General features: G+C 31.8%; 1 protein-coding gene across 1 annotated transcript; it reads right to left on the reverse strand.

The window, feature by feature from the left end:
* Nucleotides 1-16,810: 16,810 nt before the first annotated feature.
* On the reverse strand, nt 16,811-23,407 carry ttv (exostosin glycosyltransferase 1 ttv). The gene is made up of 8 exons (XM_011502844.1): nt 23,097-23,407; nt 19,907-20,959; nt 19,573-19,774; nt 19,328-19,447; nt 19,010-19,240; nt 18,453-18,719; nt 17,965-18,215; nt 16,811-17,416 (listed from the first exon to the last, which is right to left on the reverse strand). The coding sequence occupies exons 2-8, from the start codon at nt 20,797-20,799 to the stop codon at nt 17,236-17,238; spliced, it is 2,145 nt and encodes a 714-aa protein (XP_011501146.1). The 5' UTR covers nt 20,800-20,959; nt 23,097-23,407; the 3' UTR covers nt 16,811-17,235.
* Between the last annotated feature and the right edge of the window lie 1,110 nt (nt 23,408-24,517).

Consider the following 24,517-nt stretch of genomic DNA (forward strand, 5'->3'; position numbering starts at 1 on the left):
TCTCGAAAAGTTACATCAAGCCTTACAGCTCGCAGATACGTTCAATTATATTAGCAACAGTTACGTTGAACTTCTTCTCAGCACATCTCAGAGAATGGTACTTTAATTAAACTACTTTCATAAACCCGTTATCAGAAACATTGTTTATCACGAAGTGCCAAGTGCGAGGATTAAAATTATTTCATCGTTATATCTTTCTGCCAGTTATTGCCAGTATCGGCTTAACTTCGTGTCATACGGTTAAATTCCTGATCAGTGAAACCATGCGTAAAAATTAATACCTTCATCTTACTTCTCCCGACGATGTACATAAATCTCTACAATTACACGAATTATCTTTCACGTTTACTGATGAAATCTGCCTCGCAGACGTATGTGCATAGCATCACTTTAATCCGTGAATTAAAGATTGGAACTAATGTAATCCAGCATAGTCCCGAGAGAGGGAATGAACGAAATCTCAAATGCAAAATGATCGAGAAATTATTTTCATTCGTCTCTACGTTTGATTATGTTTTATTACTTTTCTTAATTATGTAGCATATAATGGCGAATAATTACTAAAATGCTAAAATAAAGTTTCGATTTAAAGAAAATGCAAGCTAGATTTCCATATTTATCACAGTCAGAATATTATTTTATTGCTATTTTATTGCACCGACTTCACGAACTTCAAATTATCAGTATATTTAAGCCAAATGTCAATCTCATGGTCAACGCTGAATATGCAGCCTATTCTATGCATCAATGGCTCATTCGTAAATCAAATTAAATTTTCTTAAATATACGCGTAAGTAATGAACGAACATATGCTTTTAATAATGAAAAACGACAAATACGTAAATATTAATCGACTAAATGAACTAAATTGCAAATATTATTATCCTTATTACTTACCCCGTATGAGCTATTATTATTCAACAATTTATTTTAAGAACATTATTGCACTTTATAAATGAAGTTCTTAGTATTATGTAAAGGCTATGGATTTTACTCTTTTTTCTTTTATTTTACTCTTTAGAGTTATTAAATTAAATATTGAATGATGAAATAAATGGTTGAACGCCTTTCTTCTTTTTTCTTTTTTTCTTTTTCTTTTTTTTTTTTTTTGTTTCTTAAAAAGACATTTTTATAAATTTGTAGATATAATTGTTTTAAATAATAATCAAGCTAATGTAAAGCTGTGTAGATAAAATCCAGAAATTATCCAAACAGATTGTTATTCATTTTATACGAAAGAACGATGCTAATGAATTTTCTACATAAATTTATGCGTCACAACAATAAGTAATGAGCTACGAAATTTTAATAGAGAGAAGAAAATTTGAATCGGATCACTGGGTCAATTCTTTTACGATCTTTGTGAAGTAATTATTTCTTAGAAATGATTATATTCGCAATGTAATTGACAATCACATAATAGCCTATTATATTTTCAACAAAGTCCAATAACTTAAAAATAAGAAAAACTAATAAAACTTTCTAAAACAGATTCTAGTGTGACTTTCATAAGTGCATTATTTTACAAGGTAAATTACGGCTATGTAATAATCAATGTAATCTTTCATCCTTTTACAAGCTCAACTGATGAGAAAAAAAAAAACACATTCGCAGATTATTCAGTGTACAAGTACTGCAATAAATAATATTTATCGTTTAACTAATGCTCTTTACTATTAACTTATTGGATGACTCGAAGTATTTCTTTTAGTGCATAGAAGTACACAAGAACTTTTGTAATAACTTATTTTGTTGGATTTTAATTATATTTTACTAATTAAAATACTCTTTATAGCTTTTAAAATTAGAAATTAGATATTATTAGCTAATGTGTATATAAAATCAATTTGCTAATAAAAATTTAAATAATATTCCGTTCTAAAAATTACGTACGTACTTTAAATTAATATTTTTACATCAATATCGATCTGAAATGTACTTAATTTTCTTGATTTAGAATAGATTTAATTACTTGAAAAATTTATTACCGATACACATTAAAGATAAAATAAATGAGAAGAAAAAGTTCTTGCGCGTGAGAATATGGGAATTCGACGTATAATAGATGCAATATCACGATTGTGACTACTAAATTACATATTCTATAAAGAATCTGTTGTATGTGAATAAAATTTTGACTTTAAGTTGTTTAATTACTTTGAGCATTAACGTAATGGCTTGTGATGCTTCGTCCGTTTGGAATTATTAAAGATTTGGGAAAAATTTTTTTTCTCAATTTGTCAACTTCAACGATACCAAATACATTCCACATCGATCTCCTCGCTCTCAGATTTTCAACTACGATACAATATATTCCCTTTTGCTCTTCCTATGATATTTGAATATTTTCCAAACTATCCTTATCCATTAACCATAAGCACATAAAAATCTTACGCGAATGTTTTGTTTCGCAGCGCATCATAGATTGAATCGATTATCAAGTATCAAAGATATTTAATGAGTCGGAATCCAAAGATATTTTACATAAGCATTTCATCGTATTCATACTCCATCGGAAATCTTAGTGTATCCGACACAAACACGGCAAACATAATAAATTTAATAGCCGATTTACTTTTATAACTCTCGGGTCTTTGATCCACTACAATGGTCGTACAACCACGACATATCGTGTCTCGTATAGACGTTGGTACAGATCCTCGCATAAGGCCGTATACATAATCATCAAACACCCGCATGTTAAAATCCGTGTACCTTCGTCATACTCGTGCCGATTGTTCTTCTCACACTTTTGCGCGAGATCTCGGCAGTGGCAGTGGCAGCGGCTCCATCGCGCCAAGTACGTCGGCAATTATCGATGAGTTATGGTAATACTGACGTTCCCGATACTCTCACGGCATGCCGCGGATAATTTCGCTGATAATACACTTGTCAAGTCTTAGAAATAAAGAAAATTATGGCGTGCACGAGGCTAACCAAAGACAGAAGGCAAAAAGTATAATGTTTTTCAGCGACGGTTAAGCTTAAGAAAATACCTTTACTCTTGGCTGAGATATAACTGCACAATAAATGTGTTGGTAGGTAGTAGAATCGAACCTTCCACCACCCTCCCCCCATCCCCACCTCCCCGTCCCTCTGCACCCCACCCCACCCCCTGCCGCACAACCACACCGCAGCTATAGTGCCATCTTTTTCTGTAACCTTCCTCTTTAAAGATTATTTCACTTTTATCTCCGTGCCACTCTATAAAATGTGTAAAGCAAAATTTTCTCTTAGGCCTGATCACATTTACGACGTTCTAGAATAAATAAGACTTAAAACGATCGATAATAGCGTTATTGCACAATTCCCGTTATGAAAGGTAAGATTATATCTATATATTAATAATGGTATAATCACTTTCCTATAAATTCTTGCAGCGAGTATTATTCTAATCCTTATAAAACTCTGAGATTCAATGTAAGTTTCGTTCAATATGTCATAATGTTGTTGAGTTCGAGATCGAATAGTTAACAATTAAACGAACAGTTAAATGATTTTATTCCATTCTATTGGAGATATCGTAATAATAATTTTTGTAAATTAAGAGAATGAAGAGAAGAAGAATGAAAAAATAATAATACAAAAACTTAATTATCTGAAATTAATCTGAAAAACGAAACTTAATTATACGAAACATAAAAATCTGAAATAATAAGCGAATATTCTTATGTAATCTTATCGTACAATTTAATGGACTAATAATTATTATTTGTGATTAATTATTATTGATTATTACAATTATTGATATATGAATGAATTTTAAATGAGAAAATATTTTATTGTACTAGATGAAATTGACTGAATGCTATTAAAACTTCTCTTATATATGGAATTATGGCCCTCCATAAATAATCAAAATCATTAAAAGTGATTAAGATATGAGGAGGAAGAAAAAATTTTTTATATACGAGATTTATTTGCTAATATCTCGTCCTAACTTCTTCTAGTCTTGCGCAAAAGACTACTAAAAAGACTATTAAAAGGCGATTGATTCGGTATTACTCAAAAGTACCCAATAATCGCAAATACTTCGACGGTGCATCGCCGATTCAATTGAATATTGACATAAATAAAATTTGCATTTATAATCATGACTATTAATAAACAATGTGAATACTATTAATAATTATAAGAGAATTTTGTTTGCTAAGTAAGAATACCCCTTACTCTTTGAATAAATTTTTTTTTAATCATTGCCTATTTATTAAAACGTTTATCATTAACATTTATTAATATTTATGTAATTAATATTTAAGTAATTCAAATGTATCGCATTTACAGTTGTCGCATCATCGATTATCTTGACAATCATCTTTACATCATATTCGCGCCACAGCTTCTCAATATGCAACATTATATCTTACAATTCTACTCGTGCAATATTTATTAACAAACAATATTCGTCAAACAAAATGAAGAATTAATAAAGCAATGAACAATCAACGTGAATAGGATTAACGATTTGGTAAGTGCGCTCATAGTAAGTTGAACAGCACGAGTGATTATAATGGAAAAGCCAAAAGCGAAAACGTAGGAGCTTGAGCCGACGCGCCAAACTCCAATGCACATTGCGAGTGTACTCGGATGGTAAGAAAAATAATGTTCCGCGTCTCCCCCGAGCCTTTATCTCGTAATAAATTAATGCGATATCCCCGAACGAGCACATGCACGGCCCATACAAGAATCGGCCAATAAAACTTTCCGTTTATCTTCGCGCCCACAATCCCGGAATTCCCCGAAATAAATTTAGCATCAGCGCGTGCGTCGGTCAGCGCGCACCGAACAAAAGCCTTCAAAATCCTGGGCAGCTCATTTTATGCGCCCGTCCCGCCGATGCCGCGCGCGGAATCGAGCACAAAAGCCAGCGAAAGTCCCGGCGTACATAATAATATGCGCTCCTCCACACGTTTGTCGAAACGACCATAAGCGCCTTATAAAATGAATGCCCTTCTCGCCACAAAGGATAGGGCGATAAAATCAGGCCGCGGGACCGTTAATAGCTCACTTTCCGGGGGGGGGGGGCGGCGGGCCGTACGCAGCGCCGCGCGATATCGATCTATCGAAAATGCAACAACGGATAAAAAAAGCGGCGGTAGCTCGAGGACGATGACGGTGCAAAAATCCGGGAAAAGGGATATCGCGCCGAGGGTCATTATTTATTTAATCACTGCGTAGTGGTAGGCGAGGGCAAGTAATGCCGAATAACGATGGGGCCGAGAGTCGAAGGACACGGGTCAATCCTTCGAGCGCTCCTGTGCACTTACCGAATTCGTCATGGCCAATCGGTTGACGCTTAAACGCGATCGCGACACTCGCCGTCTAATTTAATGCGAATCCGAGCCTCGGCGATGGCGATTGAATAATAATTTGATTTTGGCGTTTCCGCGTTACCTCTATAGATCGACGCTGGGCCCATTTTTAATACGTAAAGCTGCTCTCGATTAACTATTATGATGCTCGTTGTCATTAATCAGGTAAGGATTGTGTCATCGTCCTTATCTCTAGTTCATGATTCTTATTGCATTATGATCGTGTTGATTTGATTTCGCAAAAGAAAAAGGAAAGAAGAAAGAAAAACAAAGAAAAAAGAAAGGCAAAACGATGTACGGCAGGAAACAAGAAATCGTCTGAAAAATTCTTTGAAATTACTTTAAAAATAGGCTCGGTAAGTGTGTCTCGTGAATGGATCGAGCGTTGCACCGCCAGACATTGTCCGATAATTTGTTGGGGTAATTTTTCTTTTTCTTTGTTTCTTCTCTTTTATTTTTTTTTTTTTTTTTTTTTTTTTTTTTTTTTTTTTTTTTTTTTTTTTTTTTTTTTTTTTTTTTTAAACGCCGTTTTGCAACGAACTTATCCGTGTGCGTCCGCGCGCACTCGAATCAATTTGTACGATCTCACCCTGGCGGATTTTCAATTAATCTTGGCACTCGTTTAGCATCGATAGCGAAACAATCGCCACTTTTCTCCTCGTGAAATTCGACAAGCCTATCAATAAAATAAATAAATAAAGGCCGGCGGGCACCATTTTGTCTTTATCTTATTTATTTATTTTTTTTTTTTTTTTTTTTTTTTTTTTTTTTTTTTTTTTTTTTTTTTTTCATTGCAGCCGCCGAGTTTATATTTCATGCAACGTAGCGCGCAATGCCAAATGGCCGAAAATTTTCATTAATTTTGATTGCCCTAACGCAAGAACTGAAAGCTGAAAGATGCAAGAATGCATTGAAACACATAAGCCAAGGCGTAAATAAATCTCAAAGCTTACAAAACGCATAAATTACAATGATGAAGAAAAGCTTACAATTGTGTCATAATAAAGGAAAGGAGTTTAAATAACCAGAATTATCTCGAATACGCCAAACCATAGACAATATTTACGAAAGCTAAAGATGGCTAGTGATAAAAGAAGGCAAAAAAAAAAAAAAAAAAAAAAAAAAGAGAGAGAGAAAATGAGTGAAAAGGCCATAGATAGACGAAGTCTCTTAGCTATAAAGGCGGAGCAGAGAATTGACATTTATCGCCGCCAGCCAAGACAAAGCGATGTTAATTGCTCTGACTCACCGCTGACCTTGCAGCTCTTAGCATGAAGGGTTGCTCGGACCGCTCGATTCGCACGAGCAGTATCCTGGTGAGAAGGGCAGTCGCTTCGACTACTACTGCCTATTCCATTTTTTGCCCCGAGATAGAAGCTCGAAGCCCAAATGGCCACCTCTTGTCACGTACGTCAGCTTTATTTCGCCGTCGATTTATCTCCAGTTTGGCTGCATCCGACAATGTAACATATCGCACACTCGCAGCAATGTTGAACAAACGTAGCCTCGCATCCGATTTATCTGGCGATGCGATGGCAACGGATGGTTGAGAATTATGGTTAATTGATAGTGGCAAGGAGGTTAGTGGAATGTGGAGTCTACGTCTACGACAATTAAATTATGTAAGGCAGGCAAGGGGAGTGGAATTTAAATATGTGGTCGGTAAAGACGCATAAAAATGTCTCATTAAAATTAGATAATTAAATGGCAACCACGACAACGAATAAAATGACTAGGAAACTCTACCAATGTATAATTCGAGGGAATCCTTTTGTTATTGAATATAAATTATTCGCAATTACCTGCGGCAAGCTTGTAAGCTGAGACCTTTGCAAAACGCTTATACTTGGCAGAGTAGTTATTGGCAGTAATTTTATTTAATGTACATAGAAATTATTAGTTTAAGTCTATAAATTTAAGTAACCGTTGCTTAGTTTCAAGGCAGACGACACTTTTATATAATAATTAATAATGCTTAAGCCGAAGCATAATGCAAAATCAACATTTGTCTATTAGAGAATTTTTTACAAGAATGTATTGCACGTTCTTTGTCTAATACAATAATCTAATGATAAATAATCAAAATGTATCTGTATACGTAAGATGTGTGATATGTGTGATATGTCGATTAAATATATGGAAGTGAACTGCTTATGTAAAGAGGAAAAAAAAAAAGATTTTCAAAATCAAGGTATTCGTGACTGTTAAAATAATGTCTATACTTATCATATATAACCTATAAAAGATCTTTAAGATATTAAAAATTTTAAATTGTGTTCTATATATATTTTTAAGGAATTTCGCTATATAATTTATATAAAAACTGTAACTGTAAGGCAAATAAAATTATTGTACTACCTCAAAATAACTTGACCATAATCTTAATAATTACGCGTAAACTTTTTACAAATTTAATGCCAAGATTTTCATAATTGCATAATTCTTTTTCGAAAATTTTAATTCACAATATGCCATATTTTTAAACACAATTTATTGATTCATTAATAATATGTTTTAAACATTTACATAAATCTTATAATTATTAGTTTTTCTCTTCCCACAACAATAATTTTGCATTTATAGTTTTCGTATAAGTAAACATAGTTATGTTAATAGTCTACAACTATGTGTATGTGTGGATACGGATAGAAGAGTTGGTGGGTAGGTACATATACACATATATATATATATATATATATATATTTAATTTATTGATTATATTTATTATATTCCCAATTGAAACTTCACATTCAAAGTTTATTTATTTTTAAAATTACAAGTTTATTTATTATTGATACATAAAATATTTGTATATACAAGAAACATGTAAAGTAGATGAATTTCTAACATTTTATTATTTTTTTTTTTTTTTTTTTTTTTTGTTTTGTTTACAATTAATTTTCTAATGTATTACAAATAGATTTTCTGAATTATTATAAATAAAGGTAAGTATAATGATAACTGAAATATAATTAATTTCTTTTCAATTAAAAATATTTCTAAAGTATAAATTTTTTTTTCTTTTATAAATATAAATATTTTATTTTTTTTTCGCACAAGTGTAGCTGCATTCGTCGTCCTTGATAAAGAATACCATAAGAATTTATTATTGATTATCTTGTTATTTTATATGATGAAACGTTAATGATAATTTATCATAATTGTGCATAAAAATATTAACATATTAAAATCAATTTAAAGAAACTACTTTTAATTTTTACAGAGATTTTATCTTCGTGCATAATAATAATTAATACAATTTTTAATGATTTAACGATGTCAGATTAAAAAAAAATTTTTTTGTTGAATTGGCTATGCATTAGTAGCCAATTCCGATTACGAAATTTTTTTCGAATCGTTTAATGTATTTTGCATTCAATCTGATTACATTTAAATGAGATACTTCATTGTGTATACAATAGCTTTCATAACTGATCATATTAATTAATTGTATCCCAAATAACATACTCTAATAGAGCAAAATATATGCATTTGTATAATATGAGATCATTAATCTTCGTTATAGTAGTATAACTATATCAAATGTTAATATGATTTGTGTATTTAATAGCACTCGCAATAGTCCTTGTACTTATCTTGCATGTGAAAATTATATGTACCACTGTACCAAGTATGTATACTTCTTAAAGAGAATATCTCACAACCGCAATTATCAATGTTACATGAAGTCGATGGAAAGTTTCGACATTTATAAAAATCCCACGAGTGGCTATAATAATCATTTCCAATAATACTAAAGCGAAAATAAGACTTAATTGTTGAAACGGACGAACGGGGCTGTGTCCCTGAAAAGTAATGGGCAAGTCTATTCTGAAAATTCAATCAACGGTGCACTATGTAAGAAGTAAATATTCATTGTTTGCAAAATTTCATTTACTATTTTACAACAATTTGCTCAATAATTTGAAATGTCTTTAAAATATTCAATTTAATTTAAAAAAATGCAATGTAATTTTAAAAATTACAACATATTCTCAATTACTTCTATAATAATCATTAGCGTGGGTTCATAAATAATACCAACTGATAATAATATTTATTATTATTATATTAGCAGTATGGTATAAGTAATGAATTAATTAATAATAAATTTATTATAAGTTAATACAAAAATGTATGATTTTTGTATTATCATCTTCATTGACTTTGATAAATATACTAACATTGTATCGAACATTACAGGAATATATTTTATTTAAATTAAAAATAATATAGATTATTTTATTTAGAATACTTATGTCATAGTAAGCCATTGCTGAAGCTTATTAATGATATTGTTTTTCTCTAATTTTTTATAAGAAATTGAGACGCATTTCTTGAAAACATTAAAGTATTTATTATCATCTGCAAAAATAATAATAATTAAATATCCTTAAATATTTGATGGACAGTCATTGTATTGCGCGTAAATGTTTTAAGATTAAAGCACATTACGTGTGCATGGAAATAAAAAATTTCTTTCTTAATAAATATGTATTAAATGGCAAACTAAGATGTTTTTAATTATGTTATGATGGGGGATGGGATTGAATTATTCAATATTATGAACTCGATTAACCCAATTTGTCACACATATCCCAAAAAATTATTAATATGAATTTCCACTCATTATATTTGCTTTTGAATATTTATCAATTTGTTAAAATGAAATATATCTTAGGAGTAATATATGTCTGTAGTAATACACGTGGTGGGTAGTATACGTACATTATTAATAGTTTGTGTTTTATAAAGTAAAGTAATTTATGGATGCATTAGAAGAAGTAATACGGACTCTTACTACAAGAAACATCATTAACATATTTCGGCGTATCAAAAACCCATACTTTTAAATTGACATTAAAAAAAAAAGAAAGAAATTTTTAACAAAACATCGAGTAACAGCTGTCGAACCATTAAAATAATTCTTTCAAGCTTTTCAAACGTCCTTGGACGGGCAGAAAATTGCGTTGTAATTTAGAGAAAAAAATTATCTTTTCATAAATAAGAATGTTGGGTAAGGCCCGATAATGATAAACGCCATTTACCATTAATTTCTAAATATTCCCTTACATCCTTTTATCTATGGTATTACTTTTTTCAATGACAAGCTAAACCTTAATTGCTACGATGTAAATGGGCAACTTGTGAAAATCAAGGCCAAGTTAATGGCATTGAAAATCATGACTTACTGATTATAAAGAAATTTATTTTGTATGTCGCAATGGTAATTGAACGTATATATTCTTAATTAGCGAAGATTAAAAGCTAAACGATTACGGAATCGCAGTAAGGCGAAACATTCTTTATCTCCAGTACTGTTTGTATCGAGCGGTAATACAAAAACCGTAACACTAATAAATTAAGACTTACAATAAATTTCTCATCGTATTCGGTCAAAATAATAAGCCACGGACTTGTAAATTATCATACCGAAAACATTGATGCGAGCTGTCATAATATTAACGTAGAGTTATACAAAATTTATAAATTTTTATGTCTCTGACAATTATTTGCCAAGCAGCAATAAAAATAAACAAAATATGTAATAAGAGTACAAATTCAAAAAGCCAAAAAAAAAAAATTATATAGACTTTGTTAAGAACCGATGTTCCGCAAGTTTATATCTCGATAATATCTCAACCTACCAACGTCTGACGTAACATTTGAGGAAAAACGGCTGCTTTGATTAAATCCATCTCGCGCCCATGTACAAAACAACACAAGTCATACCGCAATATTACAATGGCTAAATTAAAAGAAAAGAAAAAAAAAGTACTCGGAATATAAATGTGTGGTCTCGATGACGTTTATTCGAAACCATACCGAAAATGCCCTTTCCACTTCTCTTTCTACGACATTAAACAAGGAAGAACGATACTTCCATAATAATATCCAACTTTAAATCTCGACGTCGCCGTACGTCTCGAAAAATACTCTGCTCGCCAATAAATAAAATAACTGGCTTTACGAAACGATCGACTAACCGTGATATAATGTATGCGAAATGTCCCGCGCATGAAGTCCTTCGGACACACCACGGAGGCTTAATTGCATAGAAAAGTCCGATAGTCCTTGCGGTGGCGGGCGCCCCGACAAAAAGAGGAGAGGAAAGTTTTTGCGTGCTGGTTGCTGGGTAGGGAGGGAGGTAGGGAGGGAGGGAGGGAGGGAGAGGGGGGAGGGCAGGGGTATTGGAGAGCTTTCGCAAGAACTCCGCCACCGCGCGCGCGTGTCTCGTGTTCAGCAACGGCGACAGCATCGGCGGTGGAGGTAGCGGCGGCAGCGGCGGCAACGGCGGCAACGGCGGCAGCGGCGGCAGCGGCGGCAGCGGCGGCAGCGGCGGCAACGGCGGCAACGGCGGCAGCGGCGGCAGCGTGGGACGAGGCAGACCTATGAGAAAACCGTTCACCCGGGCGTTGTTACTGCGAGCGCGCCTTGTTACGCGACTTTAATATCCTTTTTTCTCGCTCTATTATACATGGTCCTCCGTCCCCGCTCGCCTTGCCTCCTTCTCTCCCGCCCCCTGACCGGATTGTCCGTCGGGGGGAGGGGAGGCGCACCAGCTGGAAAAAAGAGAGCCGAACACACACCCGGATCGGCATTGTTCGCGCGACCTTCGGGGACAATTCGATTTTGTCGAATTCCAGCGAGTGAGTCTAGCCGCGGAATTTGCGGGGGCGTTAGGGGATTTGCCGGCCCGACGATCTTTAAAAATAATAGAGTTCCGTCCGATGATAATAACTCGGTCGATCCAAATAATGATTCCCTTGACGTTTAACGCTCCCCAGCAATGCTCTCTCTTCTTCGGCTGAGCAAATATTAAATTAGAAAACTACAATAAGGGCTCGTCGTTCTTTTATAATGCAGCTGCAGCTCGGAAACCTTTTGATATCTATGATCGCGCAATTGGCGCGCGATAGCGTTGGCATTTTGATCGGAAAGTCCGTTGATGGAGAATTTCACTCGCATCGGCAACGAAGGATTTTATTAATTTTATTAATGACAATTATTTCGAGGTTATGTAAGGGATAATAGCTGAGAATCGGTCGAGCAGGATCGCAACATTTACCGTTGCTTCTCAAAAGCTACGACGGCGACAATAGTATTTTTATTATATCCTAACCTTTCCTTTCAATTTGCGTAATTATTATTAGCGGTCTTTCGCTACGTCTGAACAGTTTAATATTTACTTTCAGCAAATTCTATATTATCCCCGACATTTTACTTCCAAGTGAGCAAATATTTTAAAGTAATTTTCAAATTTTACATAATTTTTTCCATTTTCGCTCACTTAATATACGTCAAAGTCGCAATTAAGTGGCTTGCATTTAAGTGTCGGAGCTGTCGCTAAGTAATGAAGTTGAAAGAATTTGTATTGAAATGCCTGTGTGGAAGCCGAAATTCTATTGGGATTATTTATGCGCTTACCAATAATAACTTGTAATTTATCATAATTATAAATTCTTTGGAATATCTTTTCTATATTATTCACTCTCGCTTAAACTTGAAAATTTCTTCTTTGCGTTATTGTTCATGCATTACGACGATGTATATCAGTTCCACTCTCACTTGTATTTTCGCCCTCATTCGTTCTCCTTCGCTCGGTATCACGTACGACTTCTTTCTCTTTTACACTACTTTTGTCTCGTTCTCCTTTCATCGGCCAATTGGCGTTTATGTCATTGCAACATAGCGGACTTCTGTGCAATTTTCGGCCGATTGTTATTATTATTATTATTATTATTATATTTTCATCATTTTTAGATCTTTGATCATTTTTCTATTTTAGGCAGGTAAGTATGGTATTTTAGTTAAAAATATAGATCATTATTCTTCATATATCGAGTGCCGATTTTATAATTTTATACATAAGCAAGAAGAATTTTTCCCTAATGTCTTTACGAATTCGTTTATTATTATGATTACTAACACCATTGTCATTATTCTTATTATTATTCTTATCATCATCATCATCATCGTCGTCGTCATCATTATTATTATTGTTGTTATTATCGACGTATTACTGTCTCATTGTATTTCTAAATATTAAATATTGTATAAATTTGATTTGTTCGTATCGTTTTGAGCGCTTTTACCATATGTTTGGAATTCTTATATAAGTGGATAATATAAGAAATGTTTATGTGCATGGAAGTATCTTATAGTCCTCAATATTTGCTTCAAATATAACTATAATTATAATCAAATAAGACGTTCAATATACTTTCCGATATTCCTTTATAATAATTAAAGTAAATTAATAAAAATTCTCAATAATATAAACTAATTTAATTATTTTAATATATTTTATGAATATCAAGAATTACGTATTTTTGTTGTGATAAATGTCATTTGAAATATCTTTTTTTATTTAGAAATTACTAACAGCCAATAATACAATATATAAATAAATTATAAAATGCATACTTTTAATTAATTGATTTTTTTTATTTTTAAAAACACTCAAAGTTACAGATAAAACAACTAATAATTTATATTATAACTCAAGCGTATATTTTCTATTATTTCTATCAATGTTCAAAATATTCAAAATAACAACACTTCTCTACTATACACGCACACGCGCGCACGCACACACACACACATATTGCACATTCAACATTTACTAACTATTTATTTAACACAAATTATATGCAAGTTAAATGAGAAAACGTAATTAAAATTTTTTTAATATTCTTATTACTTGATTCTGAAAAGTTAAAATAAAATAATTCTTTATCTGGAAATATCATGAATGTTATAGTTTTAAATAAGGTTTGAAAAAGTTTCTCATTATTTTCGAGTTTCGTTTGATAATCAATATAATTAATAATATTGATTTTAACGCTGAATATATCAGCATAATGCGCATAATGCGTAACATTTCTTTTTTTACTTTCACTCCTGTGAACGGTAAATGAAATTCGACCGGATGTGTGGGTGTCCGAATTTCTCGACACGTACAAAGTCAATTGAAAAAAAAAGCTTACGGTTTGATTGGTAGAAAAAGCAAATATTGATAGTAAAAACATTTATGAAACGTCATTCAAAAATGTCGTGTACATTGGAAAAACATAATGAAACAGAAGTAATTTATATTGGAATGAAGACAGATTAACATAATACAATATTTATACTAACTAATATAAATAAATAATAAAACAAAGTTTTTTACTTTGAATTTAAACGTATGTTTTATTTAAAATATACTTATTAAATAACAATAGTTATAAAAAAGTAATATATAATTCTCCTAAATCGTAATGGTTAAATTCTATTGTAAATTATACTTAAATTAATAAATAAAAATGTAAATAATTGAAATAACGTTATATCGATAATATCTGAAATTTTAAATATATAAAAATACATTTAAAATGATTCACTTGATATTTTGAAATAGTTAAAAATTTCATTTTTAAATCTTTCAATGTGTATTAATTTCTTAAGCATTACTTATTTTGCCGTTATGGTACCATTTTATGATATAAACAAGAAAATTACTCGAACTAACTGTTATTAGATGAGATCCAAATGTATTCGAATTTAAAAAAAATTTCATTTGTCATAGATGAAAATGACCAAAATATACACAATTACATAAATTGTCGTTACGGTAAAAGTATTTTTAATAATCAAAACTCGTTTTTATGAGAGAGACTTCCTGACCTATCAGTTAGTTTTCCCTATATCACGAGACAATTACTATTCTAAAATATAAAATACATTAATATTATTATAAAAAATTAATTTTAATAATACTGAAAAAACATAAAAATGTACATTTTACTTATAAAACAACCGTTACAAAAACATCACTACGCTCTTTTAAATATACTTTCGGCTTTGTTTTTTTTTTTCATGGCTGTAAAAAGTATGACAGATAGTACTTTGATCGAATGATTCTTGAAGGTTCTACTACTATAGGTTATGAATTACGTTTTCAAAATTCTTTTTACATTAGGAAATAATCTTAAGCAATATCTATGAATTTATTTTGAAATGTAAATGTAAGATATGATATATACCAAACAAAAATGTTAGCAATATAAACCAATTTATACAATGTTCATTGCCATTCGTCACATATAAACAATCTTCTGATATTATAATTAATAAATTTCTGAAATCATAATGTTATATAATAAACAACTTTTCAGATGATGCACGAACTCAGCTCAAATATAAATAAAAAAAAAAACTAGAAAATTAGTTACATTACTTATTATTAGTGCTTATGAAATCAATATAATTTTACAATAAATTACTTTTAATTATCTATATCAAAGAAACACTATTTATTATACAGTTTTTTAAAATAAATCTTTATTATTTCCAACACATAGCTTAACATTACTTATACTACTATTACTCTTGCTAAAAGTCTTCTCTTTACTTTCTTTATTAGCATATTGAGATGTAAATAATAATACTATTTATTTATCATTGTTAAGCAATTTATTTTTTAGTTAAATAATTATTACATAATTGAGTTTTATAATTTTCTTCGTAATAAGTAAAATTTAATTATTAACAAATTAATATAATATTCTTCATTTTTTTTTTTGTTCTTTTTCTTGTGCATTATAATCTTGTAGAATTCGAATTTAACTAAAGAAATAATGAAATAAAAGTATCAATGTACAGTAGTCTAAAACTCAAAAAAAAATTAGTCTGACACAATCTTATAACAAATTGTATTTTGAATATCAATAAAACTTATTCACAACTATTGAATAATTAATGTTAAATATTTCTTAAGAAATTCTAGTATTCAAAGTTAGAACAAAATATTCTTAATAAAAATAAAATTTGATATTTAATCTGCTATAATTGGATTTATTCAGGATAATATATTTAGTAATTATTTAAAAAATCAGCATAATAAAAACAAAATACTATATATTATCAACAATATATTCAGTAATCTTTTAATTAATCATATTAAAGCAATAACGAAAAAAAAAAAAAAAATAGATTGATTTGTAAACTGATTGCATTCATATATCTTACCTTCTAAATTTAAATAAAAAAGAAATGTTAGTGAGAGTGGGAAATGATTTCTTCGACGAATAAATGTAAAGGACAGTTATGAGCAAGGATACCCAAGTTGTCTTATTGCAGGAAAGGACCAGGATGATGATCTGCATAAAAACAAACACTTTGGTATATTATCTGTCAAATAATTTTTTGTATTAATAACTATTAAACAAACTTTTTATGTACATAAGCTTATATTCAGCATAGCAGCAAAATGCGGGATTAAATTTTGGTAGAGAATCACTCTTAGCATCGGATCTCTCTCTCTCTCTCTCTCTTCCTCTCTTTTCCTCTCTCTCTCCCTCTGTCTCTCTCCTTTTCACTGAATTATTATTAATATGTTTGTATTTTCAGTTTCTTCTTTTTTGGAATATAATCATCTGATTGTACAGGTGAATTAAATATAATTTAGAAATTACGTGGACAGATTAAATAATTATAATTTCATAAACAAGGAATATGTAAAAAAAATATATTTATAATTATTTGTTTACAAAGTATATAAATATGTGCAACTAATGTTTATTCACGTGAATCGCCAGCATAGGTTATCCACAAAAACAAAAAATCATTTGCATATGAAAATTGATATGGCACGAGTGATCCGAAGAGCAAGTGATGGATATTTGATAATTTAACTTATCGTAACTACAATATACACGTACTTAATATGCTTATAGATACATGTACGTATAATTCCTATACATTTTTTATATACTTTTGGACTTTGCCAAACTACCAATTAATGGCAGAGCCATAAAATTATACATCATAGAATCATAAAAAATTTATCCCAACCTCAACCCAGCAAAATTTTTGTTATCGTCCTTTTGAATAACCGGATATATATATATATATATTTAATAATAAAATGTATACAATTCTAGTTAGTAACTAGCTCAATTTGTCTATATTTTTTACGCAAGTTGCTTACAGGGTCCTTAAACAGTACAGGGTCCAGTCTCATGTTCGATCGTAACAATGGCATGTAACCAAAAACGGCAACAAACGTATTCATACAGGTTTGACGCTGAATAAAATGATCTGGATCGTTCCATGGAGATCTAAAAGCAACAAAGCAAACAGTAAAATTATTAATACGCCAAAATTCATCGCCCTTAAAAGCCATTCATACACTTCCTTTTACAATTACTAAGTAACATATATTTGATTAAAATTGTATGAAAATTAACGAAATCAATAATTCAACGATTTTACAAATTAAATTGATGAGATAATATTCTTTATGTAATAAAAATAAAGCATAATTTAATTGAATGCAAATGAAAATGCAAATGCATTTTTTTGCAATTTTAAATGAGCGTGCAATGTAGACGTTTAGATAAGATCGAAAATTTTATTAGGAATTATAAAACAAAATAACATAAATAATTTGTTTGAGTAATCGAGTTAAATCAAGTTACCGCGGGTGGTCTGTCTCTGATTATACAAAAATTTGTGTAAATCCAATTACTTAATAGTTTCGATGCAATTTAAATTATGTTAATTTTTTATTACAATAGTATCGTAATAAGACGAATATTCATTATGAATAGTTAGATAGAAATGAAATATTGAAATCATAAACAATATCCAACCTATAAATACTTACCTGTTTCCAGCAGCTGTTGTATCTTTATACATTTTACGTTGCGTTACTTTAATTGGAGGGCGACGAGTAACATGGCTCACAAGAAAATTCATTAAAATATCTTCACAATTTTGAGATTGCTCTACAGTTTTGTGAAGAGTTGAGCTCAAAGTCTCGGTATATAAAGTATTATAGTAACGATGATAAAAGGCAGCCCCTGTCAACACCATACTGTAGTCATTTGTCCACTTGCTTGTATAACCCCATGAGCGCTGTAAAATCAATCATATAATTTTACATATTTGAAATAAAATTATTAGTAAAAGTGATTTGCATTTATTGTGAGCATGAATAATCAAATATTGAGATTTCAATTTTTTTTAATTAGAATTTCTTAATCGTTTTATAGAAGCATAAGCATTGCTTGCACATTGTTATAGACACTTGAAAATATTAGGAAAATGTTGGAAGATATATTTCTCTATGAAAATTGCCTCTCTTTTATAAACCTTAGAATCGTCCCAATAATGAGATCTAGCTGGATAGCCGATGATTCGGTCTGGAAAACTCTTCCAAACAACAAAAGCAAAGTCAATTTCGTCAGTATTCAGCGTTACATCTTCGTCTAAAGATAATATGGCACTAGTTTTGATCAAGGGATGAGGATGAAATCTATAAGAGATTCCTGTGGCAGGGACTACATGGATCGATGCCTTGATGCCTTGCCAGCGTGATTTTCTTGGTAGTGGAATGTCTGAGTTCCACATTAATATGATCTGAAAAAGTTTAAGGATAAATTATTTAGGGTAAAATTTGTATTAGAAGCAAAATACTTGTTTTTCATACAATACAATGTCGAATAAATATTATTATTAATAAATTCGTTCAAATTTTCTTTCATTTAAAATTTAAAATTCAAAATTTAACAATTAATTGAAATAAATGAATTTTAAAAGATCATTTAATTTTTACTATTAGAAAAAGTATAGATATGGCACAATGTGTATAAAAAAAAGTATAGAAATTGTATGAAAAATAATTTATAAAAATAAGTTAGAGATCTTACTTTATCTAAGTATTTACTCTTAGTGAGGCTCTTCAGAAGTCGATAAAGAACAGCCGTAGATCCCAGCTGAGAGTAAATTATGGCAGTAAATGTATTGCCTGGATTACAATCCTGAAATGGAAGTTCCTGTTGACTGTCTGCAAATTTTGGTAAAATAGCCAATGCTCCTGGATCTCGATTCCAGACACGTAACTCCCTACGACCTTCCCAAGGTATACGTTCGCGTATAATCTGTTAACGATAGTAATTAAAAATATCTTGTCATTATTTTAATAATATTCAATGAAATATAAATTATTAAATTATTTCAAATATAACCTCAAATGTTGTGAAGATAATCTTTTCTATAGAAGAAAAGTATCGTTCCCACAAAAACTGAGTTTGCTGTCGTAATGCCAAAATTTTTATGTTCGCCACTGATCTAAGAATATCTGGAACCTACATAAAATTGAATGTATTTAATTTATTGCCACAAATTAATAATAATATTTTACTTCATTCAATAGTTGAAACTCTATCCTTCCCAAAGCAAAGTAAGAAAAATATTCAATAATATTACTTACTTGAAAAAGAAGTCTTTCGTCAGCAAAAATTACTGCCTGAAACCAATCAATGCGGTCATGAAATGGAAGAGCCCATCCATTGCTTAAAATAACAGGAATACATCCAGCTCTTAAGGCTTCTAAAAATCGAAAGCTACCAAGTCTACGCCCTCGGGGAACAAGACAAAATGTAGAATTTAGCAAAAGAATCTCATAGTCATACCTAAAACGATTATAGACGATTATAGACGATTATAGATGGGTATTTTGTAATATAGTGGCCTAGTCGTTTACAATTGTTATCATTCTCTTTTAAACACTATACAATATGAGAGTATCAATGAATGTGACTTACATATCGTACTCTCTAATATCTTGTTGACAATGTTCGTCTTGCAGCTCTCTCCATGATTTACCATGTCTACAAGTTGTTACAAATATGAGATCTTTTCCATTATGCAAGTGATGGAGAGCATTTCTGGTCTCCGATCCAATCCCATGGACATACCTCTTTCCCTTAAACGCAGCCAAATATCTTTTATTACTAGGGAAATGATTATGAGTGGCGTGTCCAGGTTCGCCTCCTCGCTCAGAATGTTGCTTTCCAAAAAGTGGTATAGACACATCAAAATCTTCTCTTAATTTCATAATTGACATACTCGCTTTTGCAAGCATAGCATATCCATAATCAAAGGCCATTGCATCCTCTATGTAATCAGGCCAAGTGCCAGAATACAAATTAAAAATCAAATGATTTTTTCCATTATTCCAATATGGCAATCGCGCGAGTTTTGTAGGTAGATTATGTACAAATTCAGTCGACAAAGGATCTCTGTCAAGCGTATCCAGAGCCAAAACAAATAAACAGGCTCGCAATGGATCGGATGTGTAATATCGTGACTCTGTGATGACGTTTAATATTTTTTGGTATAATGGACTGATTGCATCTTCCACTGGATACACATAAACAGTAAATCCCCCTTTGCATTTTGTAAAATCGAAGCATGTATGCATATCGCACTTTTTTAAATTAAGAGGTGTTGGTGGTTGATTATTTAATGATTTTAAATATTTTTCATAGTTTTCTTTATAGTTTGGATCGATGACGTAGTAAGAAGGTAGATCATCATAGAGCAATTTCTTTTTACTCGAACTTTTTACTGTTTTTAAACGAAAGCCACCAAAGTAGCAAAAGCCAAGAAAAGCACAGGTTACAAATACAAGGAGATAACGCTTTTTGGCTTGCATTTTCAATACAACTGTAGTACACTTAAGTTCTTAAACAATGTGCCTCCAAAACAACCACCGTAGCTCTCCAAAGATATGCATTGTATACGATTTCTTGATTAAATACTTGGATCATCACCAAGATTATGGCAAAAATTTGATTGGCATCTCCACTCTGTCACTAAAAATTAAAAAATTACTTTATTATACATATGATTTGAAAATAAACTTCCACATACATTTCCGAAACATAAAGACATTACAGTAAAGAGAAATATATAATTATATTCTCTGTGTAAATTTTACAATTGAAAATTGAAAATTGAAAAAGTTTATGTTATTTATGTCACATATAATTTATGTCAGTAAAGTATTTATTGTCTGTATTTATATTTATTAAAATTGTATTATTTGATTAAAAATTTAACGATACAATTACTTGTTATTCAAATACATTATGATACAATGGCAATTTGAAACTTTAAAAAGCATTAAAAATTTATTCTCGCATAAGGCATTATTTGTATAATTATTGTAAATATTTTTATTACACCTGCACATACACATGCAACCTATTGAATTATTAGTATTTAATTAGTTGTAAGATTAAAAATTAATCGAAGACATGAAAATATTTATTAATAATTTAATATTAATTGATAGAAAAATATCGATATATCTTTAACTTAATTTATTATAAGTACCATTGAATTTTTTAAATACATTAAGTAATATATAAGTAGATATGATAATAAACACATATGCAGACGTTATTAAGTATTAATAATACATTTGTGAAGAAAAATATTTATGAAGTTATAATTAGATATTAACTACAATACTGTATAAAATAATTATTCTTCTTTAATTATTCGAAATAACAGATAATTATTTTTATTTATAAAAATCTGCATTAATTTTAATATACATATATTGCTAATAAATTGAATTATCTCTTAACAAATGAAAATAGCAAAATTATAAATTTCAATATAATAATGATAAATTTAAATAGTAATAATTTTATAAAGTTTTTAAGTCCCAAAAAATTATCATTTATTATCAAGTTATACTTATTGGATATACTTAAGGGATTTCAAATGTATCAATTTTTGAATAATATTATTAAAGTATGAGTTAGATTTCATAGAAAACTTTTTTGATGCTTATACTATGATAAAGGAATGTTACAGCATTTGAGCAGTAAAATAATTGTTTTAGTAGTTGACTACGTACCAAGTACCGACCTTCTAATAGATAACTCTGTTTGAAAAGTTATTGGTATTATTTAATTTATCACAATAATGGGTCAGCAATTGGTTGATAGCGAACCACAAGTACGTTTACCTTGAGAAACACATGCATATTGGTCTACACATTAATAAAATGTGAATTACCATATAAATTAAATAACCAAAAGAACGATTGCACCTGATTAAAAATACTTTCCTAAATCACTCATAAAGATATTGTTTTCAATTATTTTATGAACTCAAATTTAATCTTATAATTTTTTAATTGACAAAGCTATATAATTTTCTCTTAAAATGATATGTTAGAATTTACAAATATCAAAAACTACATTATTCATTTAATTAGATAATTCCTAAGCTTACGAGAAATTTATTTTATACATAATATTGGAATATTGGAAGAGAATAAAACATCAGTGTATTATCATCTTGTAAGACTATTTTATAAATAAAATGTGCTGTATACAATATTACAATAATTTCACAAATATAATGTTCAAATCTACTTGTTAATACAAGTAATTACAAAATTAATTATAACAATGTTATCTTGTATGGAACGTTTGATAATTACACATTAAAGAGAGAAGCCACAAGATAAATAACAATTTCAACGACATTATCGTTGAATAATAAACGTGATAAATTATGTACATAATATACGTGGATGAAAAAAAAAAAAAAAAAAAAAAAAAAATATTTTATCATTTAAGTTCGAGTTTATTAAGCATAAGAAGAAAATTAAGAAACAGATTTTTTTTTTTCACTTAGCTTACAGGTCGTCTTACGAGATCGAAAAATAATATAAAATACAATATTGATAATACGATAAGGACAGTGATATTGCTGGCAATTGATCGACGGCATAAATCAGTTAATAAAAATAAGGCTATAGTATGAGATAAAACTTAAAGATTTTTACATTAAAAGCAAAGTAAATAATAAGAGGCGAACCAAAAATAGAATCTTTCCTCCGGTATCACGGAGTTCAAGGTGAAATGGAAAAGGAAATGCAAGAATAAACGAAATAAATACGAGAAGAATGAGAAGAGAAAACATACGCACCTCTCTCTTCCTACTTTAGCATGGAAGAAAATACATCAGTCTTATGTTAAAACGGTATGGTGACTCTTCGTTCGTGGAAAAATTATGTAAATCGCAGGTGGAGCAAGTAATCGACAAGGAGTCAGAGACACAAGAGCCGCCGCTCCTCTCCTCCCGCGCACGCACACGCACACGAACAATTGCAAGGCTAAAGCTCACGCACGTACGAAATCTCAGAGTTGAGTGCGGGACGGTCAATCTTCCAAAGCAACGTGTCCTTCCCGTCCCTGTCCCTGTCGCTGTTGTTGTCCCTGTTCCTGTTCCAGTTCCTGTCCCTGTCCCTGTCGCTGTCCCTGTCCCTGTCCCTGTCCCTGTCCCTGTCCCTGTCCCCGTCCTCGTCCTCGTCTTCGTCTTCGTCCTCCTCTTCGCCGAACGAAGATTTCACTATCCCAGACAAATCAGCGTCGTTGTTCCTCTTACTCGTGGAACACCGTCCCCGTCCCCGTCCTCGTCCTCGTCTTCGTCTTCGTCCTCCTCTTCGCCGAACGAAGATTTCACTATCCCAGACAAATCAGCGTCGTTGTTCCTCTTACTCGTGGAACCGCACTCGCCTACCATAATGCCCTCGGGCCTTATCGTTCTAGGTTAGCTCCAGACGACGGCAGCAGCCACAAGGACAACGACATCGCACTGAGCACGAAGGCAGCGCGACCCACTGAAATATCACGCCCGTCAACATTGCGCACCATCGCTCCAAGGCACTTGCCGCGCTCTCCCCTCCTGCCCCGCCCCGCCCCCTCCCGCGACCCCTCGCAATCGCCGTATCCGGACCGCTACGGCCGATGCTCCGATACCCCGACTAATGCCGCTGCGATGCCCGCGACGACTCTCCCAATCGCATTATCACCCCGTCGTCAGGGCATTTTTTTTATACGACCGAGTCGAGTCTCCCGACGCGACTATAACACCCGCCACTTTGCCACCCCCTTTTTTGCCCACTCTTTACCCCACACCGTCCCCCTCGCGATCATAAGCGGCCACGGCTCGTCCACCTCCTCGACCGAACTCTCCACCCACGTAGCCTCGTCGCCCAAGTGCCCGCTGCTCGAGCTCCTTCGGTCGGCGCCGAGCGGCGTAGCTGCGTCTCGCCCCCTCTAGCCCCGCCGCCTTATCGTTCCATCGTGGCGATAGAGGGAGATATCATTTTTTCGCAAACTGCAAAAATCCTCGTATCTCGTGCGCATGTGCCGCGCGCGAATCTCTCCGTCCCTTTTCTGCTCGTACGCAGCATCCCTCGTCACCTCGCCCGGCGCACGAGTTCGTGCGTGTGCGCGGTGCACGTCAATGCCCAATGGAGGGAGTTATGGAGCGACATCTCAGCGCTTTTTCTACGCGATTTTTGCGCGGGCGTCGCGCTTGCCTGTGATTTAATGGGTGTCGGG

This window comes from Ceratosolen solmsi, unplaced genomic scaffold, assembly GCF_000503995.2.
Source record: "Ceratosolen solmsi marchali unplaced genomic scaffold, CerSol_1.0 scaffold15, whole genome shotgun sequence".
Lineage (NCBI taxonomy): Eukaryota > Metazoa > Arthropoda > Insecta > Hymenoptera > Agaonidae > Ceratosolen > Ceratosolen solmsi.

Coding starts and splice junctions, on each gene's coding strand:
- ttv (XM_011502844.1), bottom strand. CDS start 20,799: ATGCAAGCCAAAAAGCGTTATCTCCTTGTATTTGTAACCTGTGCTTTT. Junction 18,216..18,452: donor ATTATTGGGACGATTCTAAG/GTTTATAAAAGA, acceptor TTGATTTTACAG/CGCTCATGGGGTTATACAAG. Junction 17,417..17,964: donor ACAACAGCTGCTGGAAACAG/GTAAGTATTTAT, acceptor TGTTGCTTTTAG/ATCTCCATGGAACGATCCAG.